The following is a 15,794-nucleotide window of genomic DNA, read 5'->3' as shown; positions in this document are numbered from 1 at the left end:
AAATAGGAATACAATACATCACCTTAGTGGGGAAAACTGTGACCACATTACCTGTGTGCCTGCCTGTTCAGTCAGCTGCCCAGGTGCTAGCTGTTGACAGGCAATTCCAAGGCCCCTGTGCTCCCTTCTTATGGTTCTTTATCTTGAAATTGGCCTTTGACTAGACAGCTCTTCTAATAGAGAACACCTTCAAATAGAGGACTGCCCTCTGTAAAGGAGGACACATGGCCACTCTAGCAGGGAAAGCCACTGTCAGTCAAAATAGATAATACTGGTCTAGAAGGACAAATACTCTGACCTATTACAAAGCAGCTTCCTTTGTTCTTACGCAGTGCAAGTTAAAACTTGGTGTAGACTCGGTGAAGAGCCAAAACAGATCACACACCCTTTGCACTTCTTTATGCTGTATTCACCCCACCACAGTGTCAAACTCTGCACTCAATTGCAGTATAACCACACACGTGCTTATTGCTCAAATGATAACCCCATGCTGTGCACCCTCTCTTTTGTCTTATGTCATGCACACTTAGAGCATATAAGGGGAACGATGGAGGAAGGGCACTTTGCACAAAAAAGGAGAACTTCGCACAAATAGCCTAGCATCAAAACACATGGAGGAAGAGCAGATTTCTAACACTTGTCTTCTCAGAACCCAAGTACTTCACCACTCCAAACACTAAAACCCAATGCAAGGACAAAGCTGCCCACATAGGTAAACAAAGGGAGGGGGAATCCATGTTTCCAAGTATTATTGCTCCAAATCTCCCCCGCCCCCCCGTGGAATATTTTTTTTAAAAGTACTGTAAAACTGTATTGAATAAACAGTCCTTAAGAACATAAGAACAGCCCTGTTGGATCAGACCAATTGCCTATCTAGTGTGCAGAAAGGGTGGCCCTGAATATCAGGCTCTCCACTCCCACCATTGCTACTGCTGGTCAGACACTCATGATTAATTTGCCTTGCAAAGGTCACATGGAACAAAACAGCCAGCCACTGCACACAAACTTCCATTAAAAGTTCCCTGAAGGGGAGGGGAAAGTAAGTGCCTTATGCATGGCTTTTCAGTAAAGCCTACAGAACCATCTGGCAAGAGTGGTGAAAAACCCGGTTGCTCCCCGCAATCTCACTAATGATATCTCCTCTCTATTATGTCTTAAAATGACACTAGTCAAATTATTCCTCCACTTCATCGCCTCCCTAGACAGAAACACCTTTTTTCCCCACCTTCAGGGAGATTTGTTCACATTTAGCATTTTCCCCCCCTCCATCTTCAGGGAGATTTGCCCAAGTTTACCTTTTTTTCACTTTTTAACTTCCAGGAAGATTTGCTACAGTGCAATAGTTACTCTCTCTCAATCACTAACTCAAACAACTGCTCTGCATCTAGCAATGCTTCTAGACAAGTGTTTTATTGGGCCATCACCCTGCTGTATTTGCAGGGTGGTGGTGTGTCCAGGTGACATCTTCCTCCACTTGTAACAGCCCTGTGTTTTCCCACTGCTTCTTCCACCTTTTTTCTTACCACAGAAAATCCATTAAGGAAGAAAAGACGGAACAGCTACACAATGTCTCCCGACTGTTAGTGCTAGGAGCCCTCCATCTGGAAGCACCCTAATTCCGGGGACTATGAATTGCAGCAGCTGACAATTACTCATTTGTGCTGCTGTCTCTTATGGCTCTCCAGAGGTAGCCCTTCAACAGGTGCAGAGGGAAGTATGTTCCCCTTTCCCAATACAATGAAGATCATGACTGAAGCCTACAGCATGACAGGTAGCAGTGACTTGTGCTATTTCTACTGCTCCTCTGTGGTGTTGCCAGTTTTCTTGTCCCAGCAGGGCTCCTGTATCTTTGCAAGGTCTTTGGCAATCAATTATGTAACAGGTGAAGCCATACCCAACATGGGGACGGAGCAATGGGGAAAATAATGCCTGTTACACTCTGCTATCTCTTGTGCTGCTCTTTGTGTCTTCTGCTATGGCTGAGGAGTAAGAACAGCTGCTCTGTGAAATATGCCCTGCATGCTTGCCACCCCACATGTTGCCTGTGGCATGAACATTATTAAGCAGGCACCCAAAAAGTGAGTTTGGCTTTATATTCAACCCTTTCCTTCACAGGGCTCAACTCTGCCTCACCCTTTTCCAATCCCCTGTGAGACCATAATTGTGGCTCTCCTAACTGTTTGTCCCATTTATTCCGTTTCCTTTAGCAGCAAAAGTATCCTGCTTCTCAGATGACTATTGCTTCCCAGCAAGACTTGAACTCTTATCCCAGGGACATCTACATGTTTATTTGAAACATCTGCTCCCAGCTAAGCTGCCTAGGCGTTCTATTGTACTGCCTGTCCTTGCACGTTGGTCATTCAAAAGGGTGATTATCTGATGTCTGTATGTGAGAGTTATGAGGGGATTCAAATTCCTATGTGCAGAGATCTTGGAAGTTGCTTAATTTCCGAGCTCTTACTGCCTGCACCACAGTGGTTGCTAGTGATCAAAGTAAGGCTAAACCAAAGTAAGGCATTCATAAGGCGGTCCAGAGGGGAAGCAGAGGCAAGAGAAATTTCAGAAACACAACCAATAAGATGAAGGCCCAAATTCTTCTTTTTCACTCTTTTTCTTTTCTATTAAGGATGATGTAAATGATTATTCTGTATGGATATGTTTTATGATATATGATCTTCCTTTTTTCCCTTCTTTTTCTTTTGTGGCTCCCCCCCAATTTTTTTTTGTTTGTTTTTGTTATATTTGCATTATTTAAAGGCCCAATTTGAAATAATTCCATTCTTGTACACTTTTGTAGCACAGTAATCAGCGCTGACCCACAAAAAACTGCAGACAAGCCCTTTGAGCAAGATGAACAGCTTTTTGCCTTCACCTGGAGTGCATGCCTTGGCTCATTTATATGGACCATAGTGAGCAAATCGACCTGTAAGTTTTAATGATGTTAAAAAGTTCTGGTTGTTCATATCTCAACACCATACCCAATGTAACTGCTCACTATGATATTGGCATGTGTCATCAAAATGCCCCTTGTGAATAGACTGAGTTTATATCGGGGCTAGTTCCTGGGAGATGAGTAGATAAGCCTTCTAGTTCAGGTGGCTAAACTAGATGGCCTTTCAGACCTTTCCAACTCTACAAATAAGGCCAATTCACATGGCACACACAAAACCTCCCTGAGAACTGGATGCATGGCAAAACGATAGTTTGGCCGCTAAGACACTCGGTCAGCATCCATTCAGTCTTTGACGGAATGTTTAACCTCACCTACATTTCAAAGCATGCAGAGTGGATTGTGAATTGATCATAGGCTAGAAAATAGGCAGCTCTGAAAAATCAGTCCTGGTGAACATCAAGAATTATTACAGACTTCATGCCTCTTATACCACCTAGCCTGATGAAGAATTCTGGAGAACTTGAAAGCTTGCACAATATTTTGTGGCGTTTTAGTTGCCCTAATAAAGGTATTGTATAGCTATGATTTTTTAAATTCATGGACCAACACAGCTATCTTTGTTTTTTATGTGCCTTAAAAGATGCCATTCAGGGCGGAGTCCACCATCAGAAGAGGAACTTTACATTCTCAGGGCTTCATTCCCTACCAATCATGAGGTAATACTACAACATTTGGCTTCAGTTGACTTTTTTTACCTAGTGAACCACCTAAAATTAATCTCTGGTATTGCTAATATAAAGATGATCATGTTTCTCTTAATTACTGCCCTTTATCTGATGAAGGGAACCTGTGTGTTTTGGGTAGGGCAACAACAGCTAGATCTGAGTTACAACCAGACTTCTATGCTTTCAGTAATGTGGGTCAGCCATTGTGTCTTTGTTCCAGAATGCTTGCTAGCTGCAATTAGATACCCGCAACAACTACCAGTAACTCATTCAGTCTGCAACCACCATTTGGAAACAGCCTATACTGCAGATCCCATGGCAACAAAAATCTGGCCTAATTTTTGAACTTCTGTTTTTTCCCTCACTCTCCAACTCTTATACCACCTAGCCTGATGAAAAGTTTTAGAGAACTTGAAACAATAATTTGTGGCATTTTGGTTAATCCTAATAAAGATGTTTCCCAACTGTGGATTTGGATTTTTTTTTTTTTTGATCTATACTTTTGACCCAAAAAATGGCACTCAAGGCAATTTTACTCATGGCCCAGCATGGCCTTATTTTTTTTAATGAGACTTCATGGTGAAAAGCTGTTTGCATAGAACTAGTCTATTGTCCAAGTTAAGAAGGAAATCAAACTAGAGTACTGAACAATTGCTTGCTGGCTTATATTATAGGTGTTTGTTTGGAAAATGCCTCCATCATGCAACTGGACATTCCTGAGTAGAATCCTCAACAACTTTTTAATCCCTACTTTCCATGGCTTGCTTCCTCTCTCTCTCTCTCTCTCACACACACACACACACACACACACACACAGAGGTTAATGTTTTGGAAACACATAACTTTGCTTACAAAGCTACTTGGTCCCTGTCCCCCCCAAGCTAGCTTACCAGTAATCATAAGGAGGACAGAGAATACTGTTATTGCAGTTAACCCAAGTGGCCTAGAAAGTCAAAAACGCATTTTAATCTTAAGCACATGTAATAGCCACAAAAGCAATGGGAATTACCGCTGGTATTTCATGGCACTCTTGTGCAAGAAACCGCCAGCACTCTTTCCTTGTGTCTGGAATTCCCATGTCTCACCCACAAAGAGAAGCAATCGCTGCTGGAAGACTCATAAGAGAGAAAATTGTAACATGAAAAGGGGTTTAAGGATATTTTAAATAATGTGGGTACTCAGGAGAAATTTACATGGAAATCAGGGGCATACCACAACGGTAGCAGAACTTTGGATTGAGACAATTTGCATTCAATTAAAATTCCCTTGGTCAGAATCTATGGATGGGTTTTGCTAATGCTCCAGGTCTGGATAAACTGCTATATGAGATTACGCTAGAATTTTCCCAGACACCAAGATAGTTAGGAACCATGGCTTATTATTGTTTTGGTCAACCCTAGATCAAGTGGATTGATTCTTTTGGTTGAATAATCCAGATCCATTTGCTAAGCAGTGACATTTTGCACAGTATACCTACTCTCCTGCTGAGGTACATTGTGAGCTGGACTGTGCATGTGGATTTGTTGGGGCTCATCTGCCTTGCAGCAAGTGGTTCAAACCAGACTACCATTTGGTTTCTCCCTATTCAACAATTTTAAGAAAACCATGTAGATATTAAAGTAAACATTCACAGAGACATGCTTTAAAAAAAAAACCTTTAGCAAGGATTTTAACCACAAGTTATTAGTTTAATTCATCCCAGAGCCTTGAGAGTAAATTATTTTCTCCAGTGAGCGAGTCCCTAATGGACAAAAATCAGCACTGTAGAGTTATCCAAGTGTTAAATGCTCCTATCCAGCAGCAAAGGAATAACAGCACACCGGAGTGCACACTAGACACAAGCCAGAGATGAGGGTTTATGCAATAGAGGAAATTGGTTCTGTAATGTAAATTTACTTTTAGAAGGGGAAAGTTATGTCACACACACAAAGACATGTTGTGTGCATGACAAAAAACAGTGTTTATCTGAATGTTACAGGTTTCTCAATACTGAATGTAGAATTATGGTGTTCAATATCCAATACACACCTAGAGAAAATACTAATATTTGAATAAATAAAACTAATTTTGCCTGTCTCAGCCTTGTATTTTCTGTAATGGTTCTGTATCATGTCAATGTGCTTCCCATTATATAGTCTCTCATACTTTTCTCTTAAGTTGCTCTTAAAGCGAACTACCAACTCGCCTTTTCTTCTTCTCTGTATATTTTGCCACACACACTAGTTATGATGCTATATATCAGTGATAATCCAATCCAGATTTGTAGGGGACAATTTAAACTTTCTAATCACTAGGCTGGATCCAGACTTACAATACTTAGAGTAGACCTCTGAAATCAACAGGTCTGCTCTAAGTATGACTAAGTCTGGATTTAACCATTATTATGAATCATTTATTTGATAACTTAACCATGAACATGAAATAATATGAATCTACATTAGATAACAAACTGAAAACCATTTTCTTTAGAAAAACAAAAAATCTCATAACACAGCTGCTTAGGACGTCTACATGAATTGGTGACTAATCATCACTTGCTTTAGCAAGCTAAAATGAGTCCAGTTAAAGGGAGGGACCATAGGTCAGTGGTAGAGCTCATGCTTTGCATACAGAAAGACTTATGTTGCATTCCTGGTAAATATCAGGGGCAAGCTACATGTTTCGTTATTTATGCTTTTTAAAAGTGTGCCTAAAACTGGCTGCTTTTATTTGGAAGAAACAGGAACCGTGGGCTCCAGCTCTGGAATGTGTTCCCAATCCAGATCAGGGCTCCACACCAGTATCCTGTTGAAAACTGTGCCTTCCTTGGCTGCTATTTGGGAAAAGTCAGTCCCAAGAGGAATGGGGAAGGTGGGAAAAGTTATGTTAAGACAAAGCAACAGCACAATTGTGTCATGTACTTTGGTCAGGATATTGCCTGTACATGCATCCTTACAGTGTGAAGTCCACCCTCGTTAATGCTGACAAATTATGAGATAATAGCCAGGATGGGAGAAAGACTGAAGGAATGAAGCACCTTCCAGCCTAACTGTCATGAAAGGTAACTGGTGTAAACACCCTTAGCCATGTTTCTCTTGTTACAATATATATTTTTAATAATAGAATGCAGGTTCATTTAGCAGAGAAGTTAAAGACTTTGGGGGTACAGTATACACTGCCTTGCATTAATTTGAATGGTATGCGGTACGTTCATAAATATCCTTTCTCAATCACTGTAAAATCACTGCTGAACAGTGTGTAGTGCAAAACACTACCAAGGATATAAACTTGGGATCAAGACTTAAAGTGCATTCTATAATGCTGCAGATAATAATTGCATCCATAATCTCAGTCACATTTACAAACAGATTTGGCAATACTTCTAAAGAAAATGAAATTTACAAAAAATAATCTGAACTTTTGTGTCATGTTTCTATATACAGAAATATATGCACCAAAAATTAATTGGAAGAGTGAAGTCCTGCTAAAATATCAGTGTATTTAAACATAACACTGTACTGTTTTCTCAATATAAACTTCATGGGTAACCAACAGATTGCATCAAGATGCATTAAACAAATGTGTAATTGATACATATTAAAGTCATCCTTCATGCTGATCAGCACCTCTCTTCAGTCCTTGAATACTGGAAAATCAGAAGCACTACATGATAATCTGACAATTAAATATAGCAACTAAACTCAAATCAGTACATCTGAATCTTGAATGCAATACCAACATACTGAATGAACGTCATTATATTACAACAGTGACTGAAGCTCAACAGTGAAAAACTGATGCAAATCATATGATTCACACAAGAATTACAGTTGCAAATCCCTTCTTAAATATTTGCCCAGCACAGAAGCCTTTTCAGCCATTAACAAGGAATGACTCCCCTCCCTCTTCAATACATCCATCCCTAATAGTGTACCTACCAGGGAAAAAATAGGGATACAGTAACTTCCAAAAAATAAACTCTCAGTTCATTCCTTCCACCCTACTGCCTTCTAAAAATATTTTATTGTATACAATTAAAAAGAATATCCTGCAGCTATTTGGCCTACACTGTAGGATAGCTATGGCAAAAGAGCTGAACACCCCACTTTCCAAAAGCTTGAATGTTTGCAACACAGAGAGTGCATTGTATTTATGACAAACACATGGCGAAAGAGTGAATGTAGTCCCTTCTTCAGGCAAGAACAGGCTGCTTGCCCTTCAGATTCCTAGTGCCTGGTACTGCTGCCTCTTCTGCCTCTCCATAGCCCCTGATCGTGATATAAATGGATGATTCATTCCCCAGTTCTTGCAGGCATGCCACATAAGAGATTGCTAGCAAACCTCTCAGCCTTTTTGTCACCAAATATCTGAAGATGTTAGCGCATAATCAACTCGACACTGTGCTCAATGTTATCTTTTTGTTGCTCTCTTTTCAGAAAAGCGGTCTCACATCAGGTTTGCCAGCTGGAAGTTTGAAAAAAGGAAGAGAGGGGGAGAGAAGAGGACGACATTCCTGAGCACTGATGTTCAATGGATCCACCGAATTCACCGAATGAGGGGCAATCCCTCTGTGGTGCTGCGGCAAACGACATCTGGTAACCCTAGGCTGCCCTTTTCTTGATGGATGGCGTCCAGGATCGATGAGGCTCGCCAGCTGCAGCCTCTTCCAAAAGACTGCCACACCTCCAAGTCTGAGCTGCCCCTAGAGTCTGGCGTAGAGAGCTACACAGGTAAGCAAGCGGCGCTACAGCAGAGCCTCGGGTTGCTCTTTTGACTATTAGGCGTCTCCAAGGGAGGGGAGAGAAGATGCTGTGCAAAGCTGCCAACCAGGCATTTCGCGCAAGGGGGGGAGGGGAAAAAGCCCAGCAATCTCCTCCTCCCCTCTTCCAAAAAACAAAACAAAACACACAAAACCCAGAAAGAAGAAGTCAAACGCACAGCACGCCCCTCCGATTTCCTGTCATGTAACGAAAGCTGATTTCTGCATCGGCCTGCTCACCCACTACAGAGAGATGCGTCGACAGGAAAAGTGCAGCCTCGCCCGGGTGCCAGAGACCGCGGCTCGCTCGCGCTCTCTTCTCTCCCGCCACCTCCCGCCTTCACTTCATCCGCCGCGGGCCTCTACCCGCCCTCCCCGTCTCTCACATTACACCAGCCACGCCGTGTCGGGCAAAAGCGAAGGGATTTTTTTTTTTTTTAACCGTATTATTTTGACAGCGTGTGGCACGATGTTTTTTTTGGCTCCCCACCTTTCATTCAAACCTTTCCAATAGCCAGCCCTGCACCTTCACATGCGCGACGATAAGCAAGTCAACACAGTCGAAGGGAGAGGGGGAAGGAGTTAAAGGTCCCTGAAGAGACTGGACATGATATTCCTACACACACACCCAGAAACGAGGAAGACAGAAAGAGGCACACCCTTCGGGTTCATCAGCCTAGCCCGTGCATCCTCTCGCGCCTCACGAGACTTAACAGTATTACTGTTCACAGCAATACTAAAAACAGAGGGCTTTCCCACACTTGGCTGAAAACGCAGCAGCTAGCAGTGGGCGGCCGGCCGCTTCGGCCTGCAACCCACGTCTAGGGACTCACCACGCAAGGCTGGTCTCGCTACAATAAGCCACGCAGCAAGTCTCTCCTTTAGCCCAAAAGAGGCGAGGCGGAGGGACGGGGCAGGCATCAGACCCCGCGCCAACTCCAAGCCCAGCCGGCGTCCACACTCACCCATTTATGTCGTGTTAGGGCTCCGCCAGACAGGCTGAAAGTTTGAGGCGGCTGCAGGTTTAGAAGGCAGGGCAAGATCACCGAGGCGGCGGAGGCGTGCAGATGAGGGGATGCTTCCCTCCCGCGCCTCTTGTAGCAGCAGCAGCAGCAGCAGCTTCTTCGCTTCCTTCTCGGCTAATCAGTACCCATTGCAACAGCAAGGCTGCATTTTATTTCCTGCTCTGAAACCCTCCCTTAGAAGGAGGGGAGGGGGGCGAGAAAGGCTTTCTTGACGTAAAGAGAAGGGGGGAGGAAAACAACAAAACGAAACACCTGACGCGCAACCAGCAAATGTGAGGGACGGGAGAGAAACGGGGAAAGAAACCAGGTTCCACCTGGAGCTCCTAGGAAAGGGAATGACCGAGTGTGTGCGTGTGTGTGTGTGTACATACACGTATGTGCGCGCGCGCGCGCGCGAGGGCGGGAACGCGAGCAAAGGGGCGACGGTCGCGGCTCTCTGCACGGGAATGGGCTGGCTGAGAGAATGGGTGGCGCCCCTTCTCGGGACCCTTCGGGCGCCAAGGTGTCCGCGGCGGAGGCGCCACCGCAACGCGGGCGGGCTTGTTCCGCTGCGGGCAGCCGCCGCCACTGCCCGATTGAACCGCTGCCTAGAGGAGGGAAGTGTCGCGAGAATGCGCTACGGGGGCCTCGCCGCACCGCCTTGGGGCGGCCAGCCGCCGCCCGGAAGAGAAAGCGCGGCCCAGCGAGCTGTAAGGGTCCAGCACGAGCCTCTTGGGGCCTACCGGGAAAGTGTGTCATCCGCCTCTTCCTTCTGAGCGGTGTATAACGGCGATGAGGGAAAAGGAGGCGGCGCTTCCCGCTACAACGCGTGGCGACCCACACTCCGGCAGAAATCCGCGCGTGCTGACGCTTCGCATGCATCCTAGGGTGGGATTAGGGCGGCCGGGAGACCCTGACCTGCCTTCCCAGGGGAAAATGGGACGCGCAGCGCCGAGGAGTCCAGGCTGGCCCTTCTCGCGGCCTCATTCACACGGGTTTTCGAGTGGTTTGGAGCTCTGACCACGTTCCCACAAGAGGGACCACAGGCCTCCTCGCCACACCCACAAAACCGCTGGGTGTCTCCTCAACTTACCGCGGTGTAGTGGGGTACTTCAAAAGCCCCTGTGGGGCCCCATCGGCGCTAAAATTAACTTTGCTGGGAGGGAACTAGGTTCCACATACAAATAGCACAAAGACTGCAGTCAGTCTTAAGGTAAAATGTATAAGACAGACTAACAACAGAGTATTAAAAATATTTTAAGCTTTTTGGCTTCCGCCCTCATCAGTAGCTGTGCTGTTAAACAGCTACTTTTAACAGCACAGGGCAGAAGCCGAAAAGTTAGCTCATTTTTTAATACTCTATCTATAAACACACTGATGTAGGGAAAACAAAAGACATTTAAAGGGGGAAATGCGTGTAGCTGAAACATGTCTGTACCACCCTGTTAGGGGGAGTGTGTGTGTGTATGAGAGAGAGATGTTGCGGTACTTTAAATTTATTACGGCATAAGCTTTCATGGACTATAATCCACTTCTTCAGATGCATGAAGCATATTTAATTAAACAATAAAGAAATTGTGTACTTTAAGGGCCACAGCTCAATAGTAGAGCACCTGCTTTACATACAGAAGGTTCTAGGCTCAATTCCTTCCTTCTACCAGCTGGCAGGTGATGGGATTTTTACCCAAGACCCTGGAAAATCACAGCTGCCATTCATAATAGATGATACTGGGTTAGATGGACAAACACCTTAACTGTTCATAATAGATGATCATCTATTATCATAGATGATCATCTTCATAATAGAGTATCATCTTCATAATAGATGATACTGGGTTAGATGGACAAACACATTGCTCCTCAGGGAGCAATCCTATGGCCGCTAGACAGCGGCTAGATGGCTATAGGATATTCTGTTTTCCTGGAACGGACCTGGGAGCCCATGGTCCAAGGTCAGTTCCTGGAAAACTGACCTCCCCCCACATCCGTCCAAGGGTGGGGCTAGGGGTGTTCCGGGGCAGGGAGAGCAGAACTGCATGTACAACATCCTATGTGTCATACAGCAGCCTCTCCCACTCGCCCCCCCTGCCCCTTTGGCTGTCTAGCAGAATAAGCAAGGCAGGAGCAGCACAGAGGGAACGATCCCCTCTGTGCTTCTGCCTTGCTTTGGATAGGTGGCCGCCTATCTAGATAGGATTGCGCCCTAAGTCTGCTTAGCTTTCTGTTTTTCTCAAGAGCAAGTGCTGTGGTTACTTTTTAATACCTTACACTCAAGAGATACAGATACTCCTGATTAATAGCCACATTTTCCAAACAGAGATTGCTGAGATTAGTCCTCTTTTTATACATAGTAGACATCTGGTTAAAGATATTGATTCCTTGGTCCAAAGCAGACTTGATTCCTTGGTCCAAAATTCCCAGCTGTGCTGGGAGTTGGAGTCCAACACATCTTGACACTGGATTGGGGAACACTGCTTTATCAAATAATTTGAAGGCATCGGGTAGGTTAGGGAAGCAGAGAAGCAGCAGATACCTTCTCTCTCAGTATAGCTGCTGCTGTGACGAAGACTCCTCGCTGTTGGTAATGGCTGGGGAACTCCAAGGCCAAAGATTGGCACCCGGTACATCCCCCTACTATTACTGAGGTAATTGAGGGTGAGGAAGAGCCATGAATTGCAGGGCCTAAAAAAAGGAGGAAATTAATGTGTTGATCATCAGATCATACTGAACCCTTTTTTAATGTAGGCGTGCCCTCTAGAGGATGGAAACGTGCACCGCACCAAGGTATCCACAAAGATATCAACCTGTAATGTTTGTATCCTTCCACACCAGTCTGAAGAGACACTGACTTCTGTCTGAGAATGCTTAGGGAATAGGACTAAGTAAATACTTGGGATGGATATACAGCTTATCCCAGCACTACCACTTCCTAAACCAAGGACCACATTTCACTATTAACTGTTTCTAAGTGTAGCTCTTCGCTTCTTCCAGTAGACACAGATGGCCATCCATGCCTATAGAATGGGTACAGAACTTCAGGGGAACAAATTTGGCCCTCCAGGGTTCGCCAGAAGGTTGCACACCCTTTTTCTGACCCCACTTCCTTTTCTCCAGCCACCAGTTGTTTGGTGGTTTCGTGGCTTTTGTGCGGTTTTTTTCTGCATTCTAAAAGGTCAAAATGCCTCTCCTAAGGCTTACTTGTTGGCAGAAAAGAGTTATAAGCTAAAATATGCTACAGGTGTTTTGTTGGTTTTTGGCTCTTGTCTTTTGCCTTTGGCCACACCCACCGCTGGAATGCAGCCTCCAAGATCTTATCTGAAATGGAATTCATCCCTCCCGTGAAAGAGGTTTTGCATTCCCACTGTTGAAGATAGTAATGCTTCATAGGCACTTCACATTCAGAAGCAGGCAGAGTATTAGAAATGTGGTGAAACCAAACTAATGAAATTCTCTCTCTCTATACACACACACACACACACACACACACACACGGGTAGGGGGGAGAGAGAATTATGGGAAGCAAGGGAGGGAAAGTCTATACGGGCTACATGTCTTATGAATTATCTCCTCTGTCTCAGCCTCTCTCACACACCACCTTTTGGTATCATGCTAGGATCAGCAATATATTTTTAAAAGCCATATTGGATCAGAACAAAGTTCCATCTAGAATCCTATTTTCAACAATGATGTCACATGAAGATAGGACGCATCCCCTGGCCCCCAAATTTACCAGCACTTTATTTACAATTGGAATCCTATGTTTTGAGGATAGAAACACCAAGCCCTTAAAGTTTGATCCCAGTTTACTATTAAATTTCAGCTAGTGGATGGTATAGAAATAAATAACAGTACAGTTAAAAGGCTTAGAGAATATATTTTTAAAAGTGGTTTGTATCTGTTTGGTAGTGCTACAGTTGATCCTAAAAGGCAGAGAGGCCATTTTTATAATGATACAAGGGCCCATTTTATAATTCTGTTGCTTTTTTTTACTGCCTGGAAGGGCTTTATGTTTCATTTTCATTGGCTAGCATAAATAAGATTGAAACAACAAATAGCCAAATAGTTGGCTGTGGCTATTAAAATGACATCACAATAGCTGACAGTAATGGTTATTGGGAGATAAATGATATGGGCACTGCTTATAATGTAAAGTCTGTTGCTGATTTGATGTTATGTATTTAGTATTTAATTTGATTTGTTGCATTATATATTTTATTCTGTTTATCCTACATGTCCTAACTGATCCTTGTTTTACTCTAATAATAGTTATTATGTAGTATTATGTGGAAAAAATTGTGAACGGAGGGAGCAATCCTATGGCTGCTAGTCAGCGGCTAGATGACCATAGGATACTTTGGTTTCTGGGAACTGACCTCAGAGTCCATGCTCTGAGGTCAAAAGGGCCCCGCGCTCAGAAGAGAAGCACAGAATGGTGAAAATGGGGCATTCCTGGGGGCATTTCAGGGCAGGGAAGGCGGAAATGCCAGTACGACACATCCAATGTGTCATCAGGCAGCCACTTCCCCTGCTCCACCCTCCCATGGCTAGACAGCTGAAATTGGTAGGGATGTATGAAAATCACTTACCTTTCGGGGATTATGCTGATGGTGGGGGGGGGCGTTCCATCCCTCCTCCTGGAATCCTTGCCAGGGGGGGAGGCGCTCCATTCCCCCCCCCCCAGAATCCTGACCAGCCACCTGTGCTCCGCAGCGATTCTGAGGAGCCACCGGCCGGCTCCGCCAGCAGCCGAACATCCGGCCGCTGGCTAGCAGGGATGCAAATGGCGGCGGCCAGAGCTGCTGCGGTTTGCATCCCTGCAGTCAGCCGTGATAGGCTACGTAAATGTTTACGTAGCGTATCACGGCTGATTTTAAAAAAAACCACGCAGGTACGCAAATGGCGGCAGCCACGGCCGCCGCCATTTGTGTTCCTTATTTTGGCACGTCTTAGTCTACGTAAACATTTACGTAGACTGAGACGGCGAAAATAAGGGGAACGCAAATAGCGTAGCGTCTACGCTATTTGCGTTCCCCTTATTTTTGCTGTCTTAGTCTAGTAAATGTTTACGTAGACTAAGACGTGCCAAAATAAGGAACGCAAATGGCGGCGGCCGTGGCTGCCGCCATTTGTGTACGCGTTTTTTTTTTAAAGTCTAAAAGTTTTTTTAACGTAGCCTGTCACGGCGTTTTTTTAAAATCTAGCCGTGATAGGCTACGTAAATCTTTACGTAGCCTATCACTTTGGTTTTTTTTAACCTGGAAATGGCGGCGGCAGCCGGTCAGAAGACCGGCTGCCGCCGCCACCAGGAAGATCTGCCCAAGGTAAGTCCCGTCCCGGGGGGGGGCGGGCCATTCCGCCACCGATTTCGGGGGGCCGAATGCGCTGGCATTCGGCCTCCCTGAGATCCGTGGCGGAACTTTCGTACATCCCTAGAAATTGGCTGTCTAGCTGCAAATGCAGGGCAGCTGAAGCATGGAGGGGACAATCCCTTCTGCGCTTCTCTTGCCCTGTATAGGCGGCCGCCTCGTTTGGAGGCGGCTGCCTACTCCGGTAGGATTGCGCCCTAAATAAACATATTTGGTTTGGTATAGCAGTGGCCACCACAGCAACTCCCAGTAACTCCAAAAGCTGTTTTGTGGGCTCTTGTAGCTTAAAGATGGGATATAAATATTCAAATACATTCTGAAACAATTGTCAATTAAAAATTATATGGAAGTAACATGGGTTATTTACTAAATAAAGCTGCATAGAAAACAGCAACCCTATCACAACTTTACATTTTCATAGGTTGTATTTTGGTGTCTTAAAAAAACACGTTTTGCTGAAGTAAAAAAATAATAGCTATCGTGCCTACTTCTGTACATGAGGTGCAGTGGAGCTAAGGATTAAGCATTATTATGTGACATTAAGGATTAATAAATTCTACTTTTTCAATCTGTTTATACAATATTAGCTTCAATTAAACTATCCAAACTTTGTACTTAAGAATACAGAATTGTATTTTATAGAAGACATAGATGGCATATGTAGGCTTATATTCTTTACAGCTGTCTATAGATTTTAAAACAAATATTTTTAAAACTTTGCATAATAGGAAAAATCAAAAGCTGGCCATGTATGAGATAACAGAGTTGTCACAAGTGTGTTTTTATGAATAGACCCATGTGATACAAAGAAATACAAAAGGCTTTTGTAGGATAGGGAAGAAACCATATCTGGTACAGTTACCACCATCTATCTTTTTACTGTGGGAAGTCAGCACAATAAATGGAGTAGAACTGAAAGAGTAATACAAGCCATGGCTCTTGCATAGTTATTTGTTGAATGGAAGTGATAATTTTGGGAAGTGCAGCTTCTCTGACTACTGCAGAAAAACAAATAATTTAATTTGTATAGATCCTCCTTATCTTTTCCTATAAGGTACTTTACACATA

General features: G+C 44.2%; 1 protein-coding gene across 7 annotated transcripts in view; it reads right to left on the bottom strand.

Moving 5' to 3' along the window:
* Positions 1-10,392, bottom strand: part of SH3KBP1 (SH3 domain containing kinase binding protein 1) — a 244,810-nt gene extending 234,418 nt beyond the window's left edge. For 5 of the 7 annotated variants that reach the window (XM_084844061.1, XM_084844052.1, XM_084844053.1 and 2 more), the window contains exon 1: positions 9,322-9,504. In XM_084844061.1, coding sequence (XP_084700187.1) covers positions 9,322-9,325 — 4 coding nt within the window. In that variant the 5' untranslated portion in view covers positions 9,326-9,504. Of the gene's footprint in view, positions 1-9,321; positions 9,505-10,103 lie in introns of those variants that run through there. The other 2 variants (XM_084844051.1, XM_084844056.1) reach the window with 2 other exon arrangements.
* Positions 10,393-15,794: the final 5,402 nt, after the last annotated feature.

This window comes from Heloderma suspectum, chromosome 3 (genome assembly GCF_057233095.1).
Source record: "Heloderma suspectum isolate Gila_16-S chromosome 3, 16-S_ref, whole genome shotgun sequence".
NCBI lineage: Eukaryota > Metazoa > Chordata > Lepidosauria > Squamata > Helodermatidae > Heloderma > Heloderma suspectum.
This window is presented reverse-complemented; position numbering and strand designations above follow the sequence as displayed.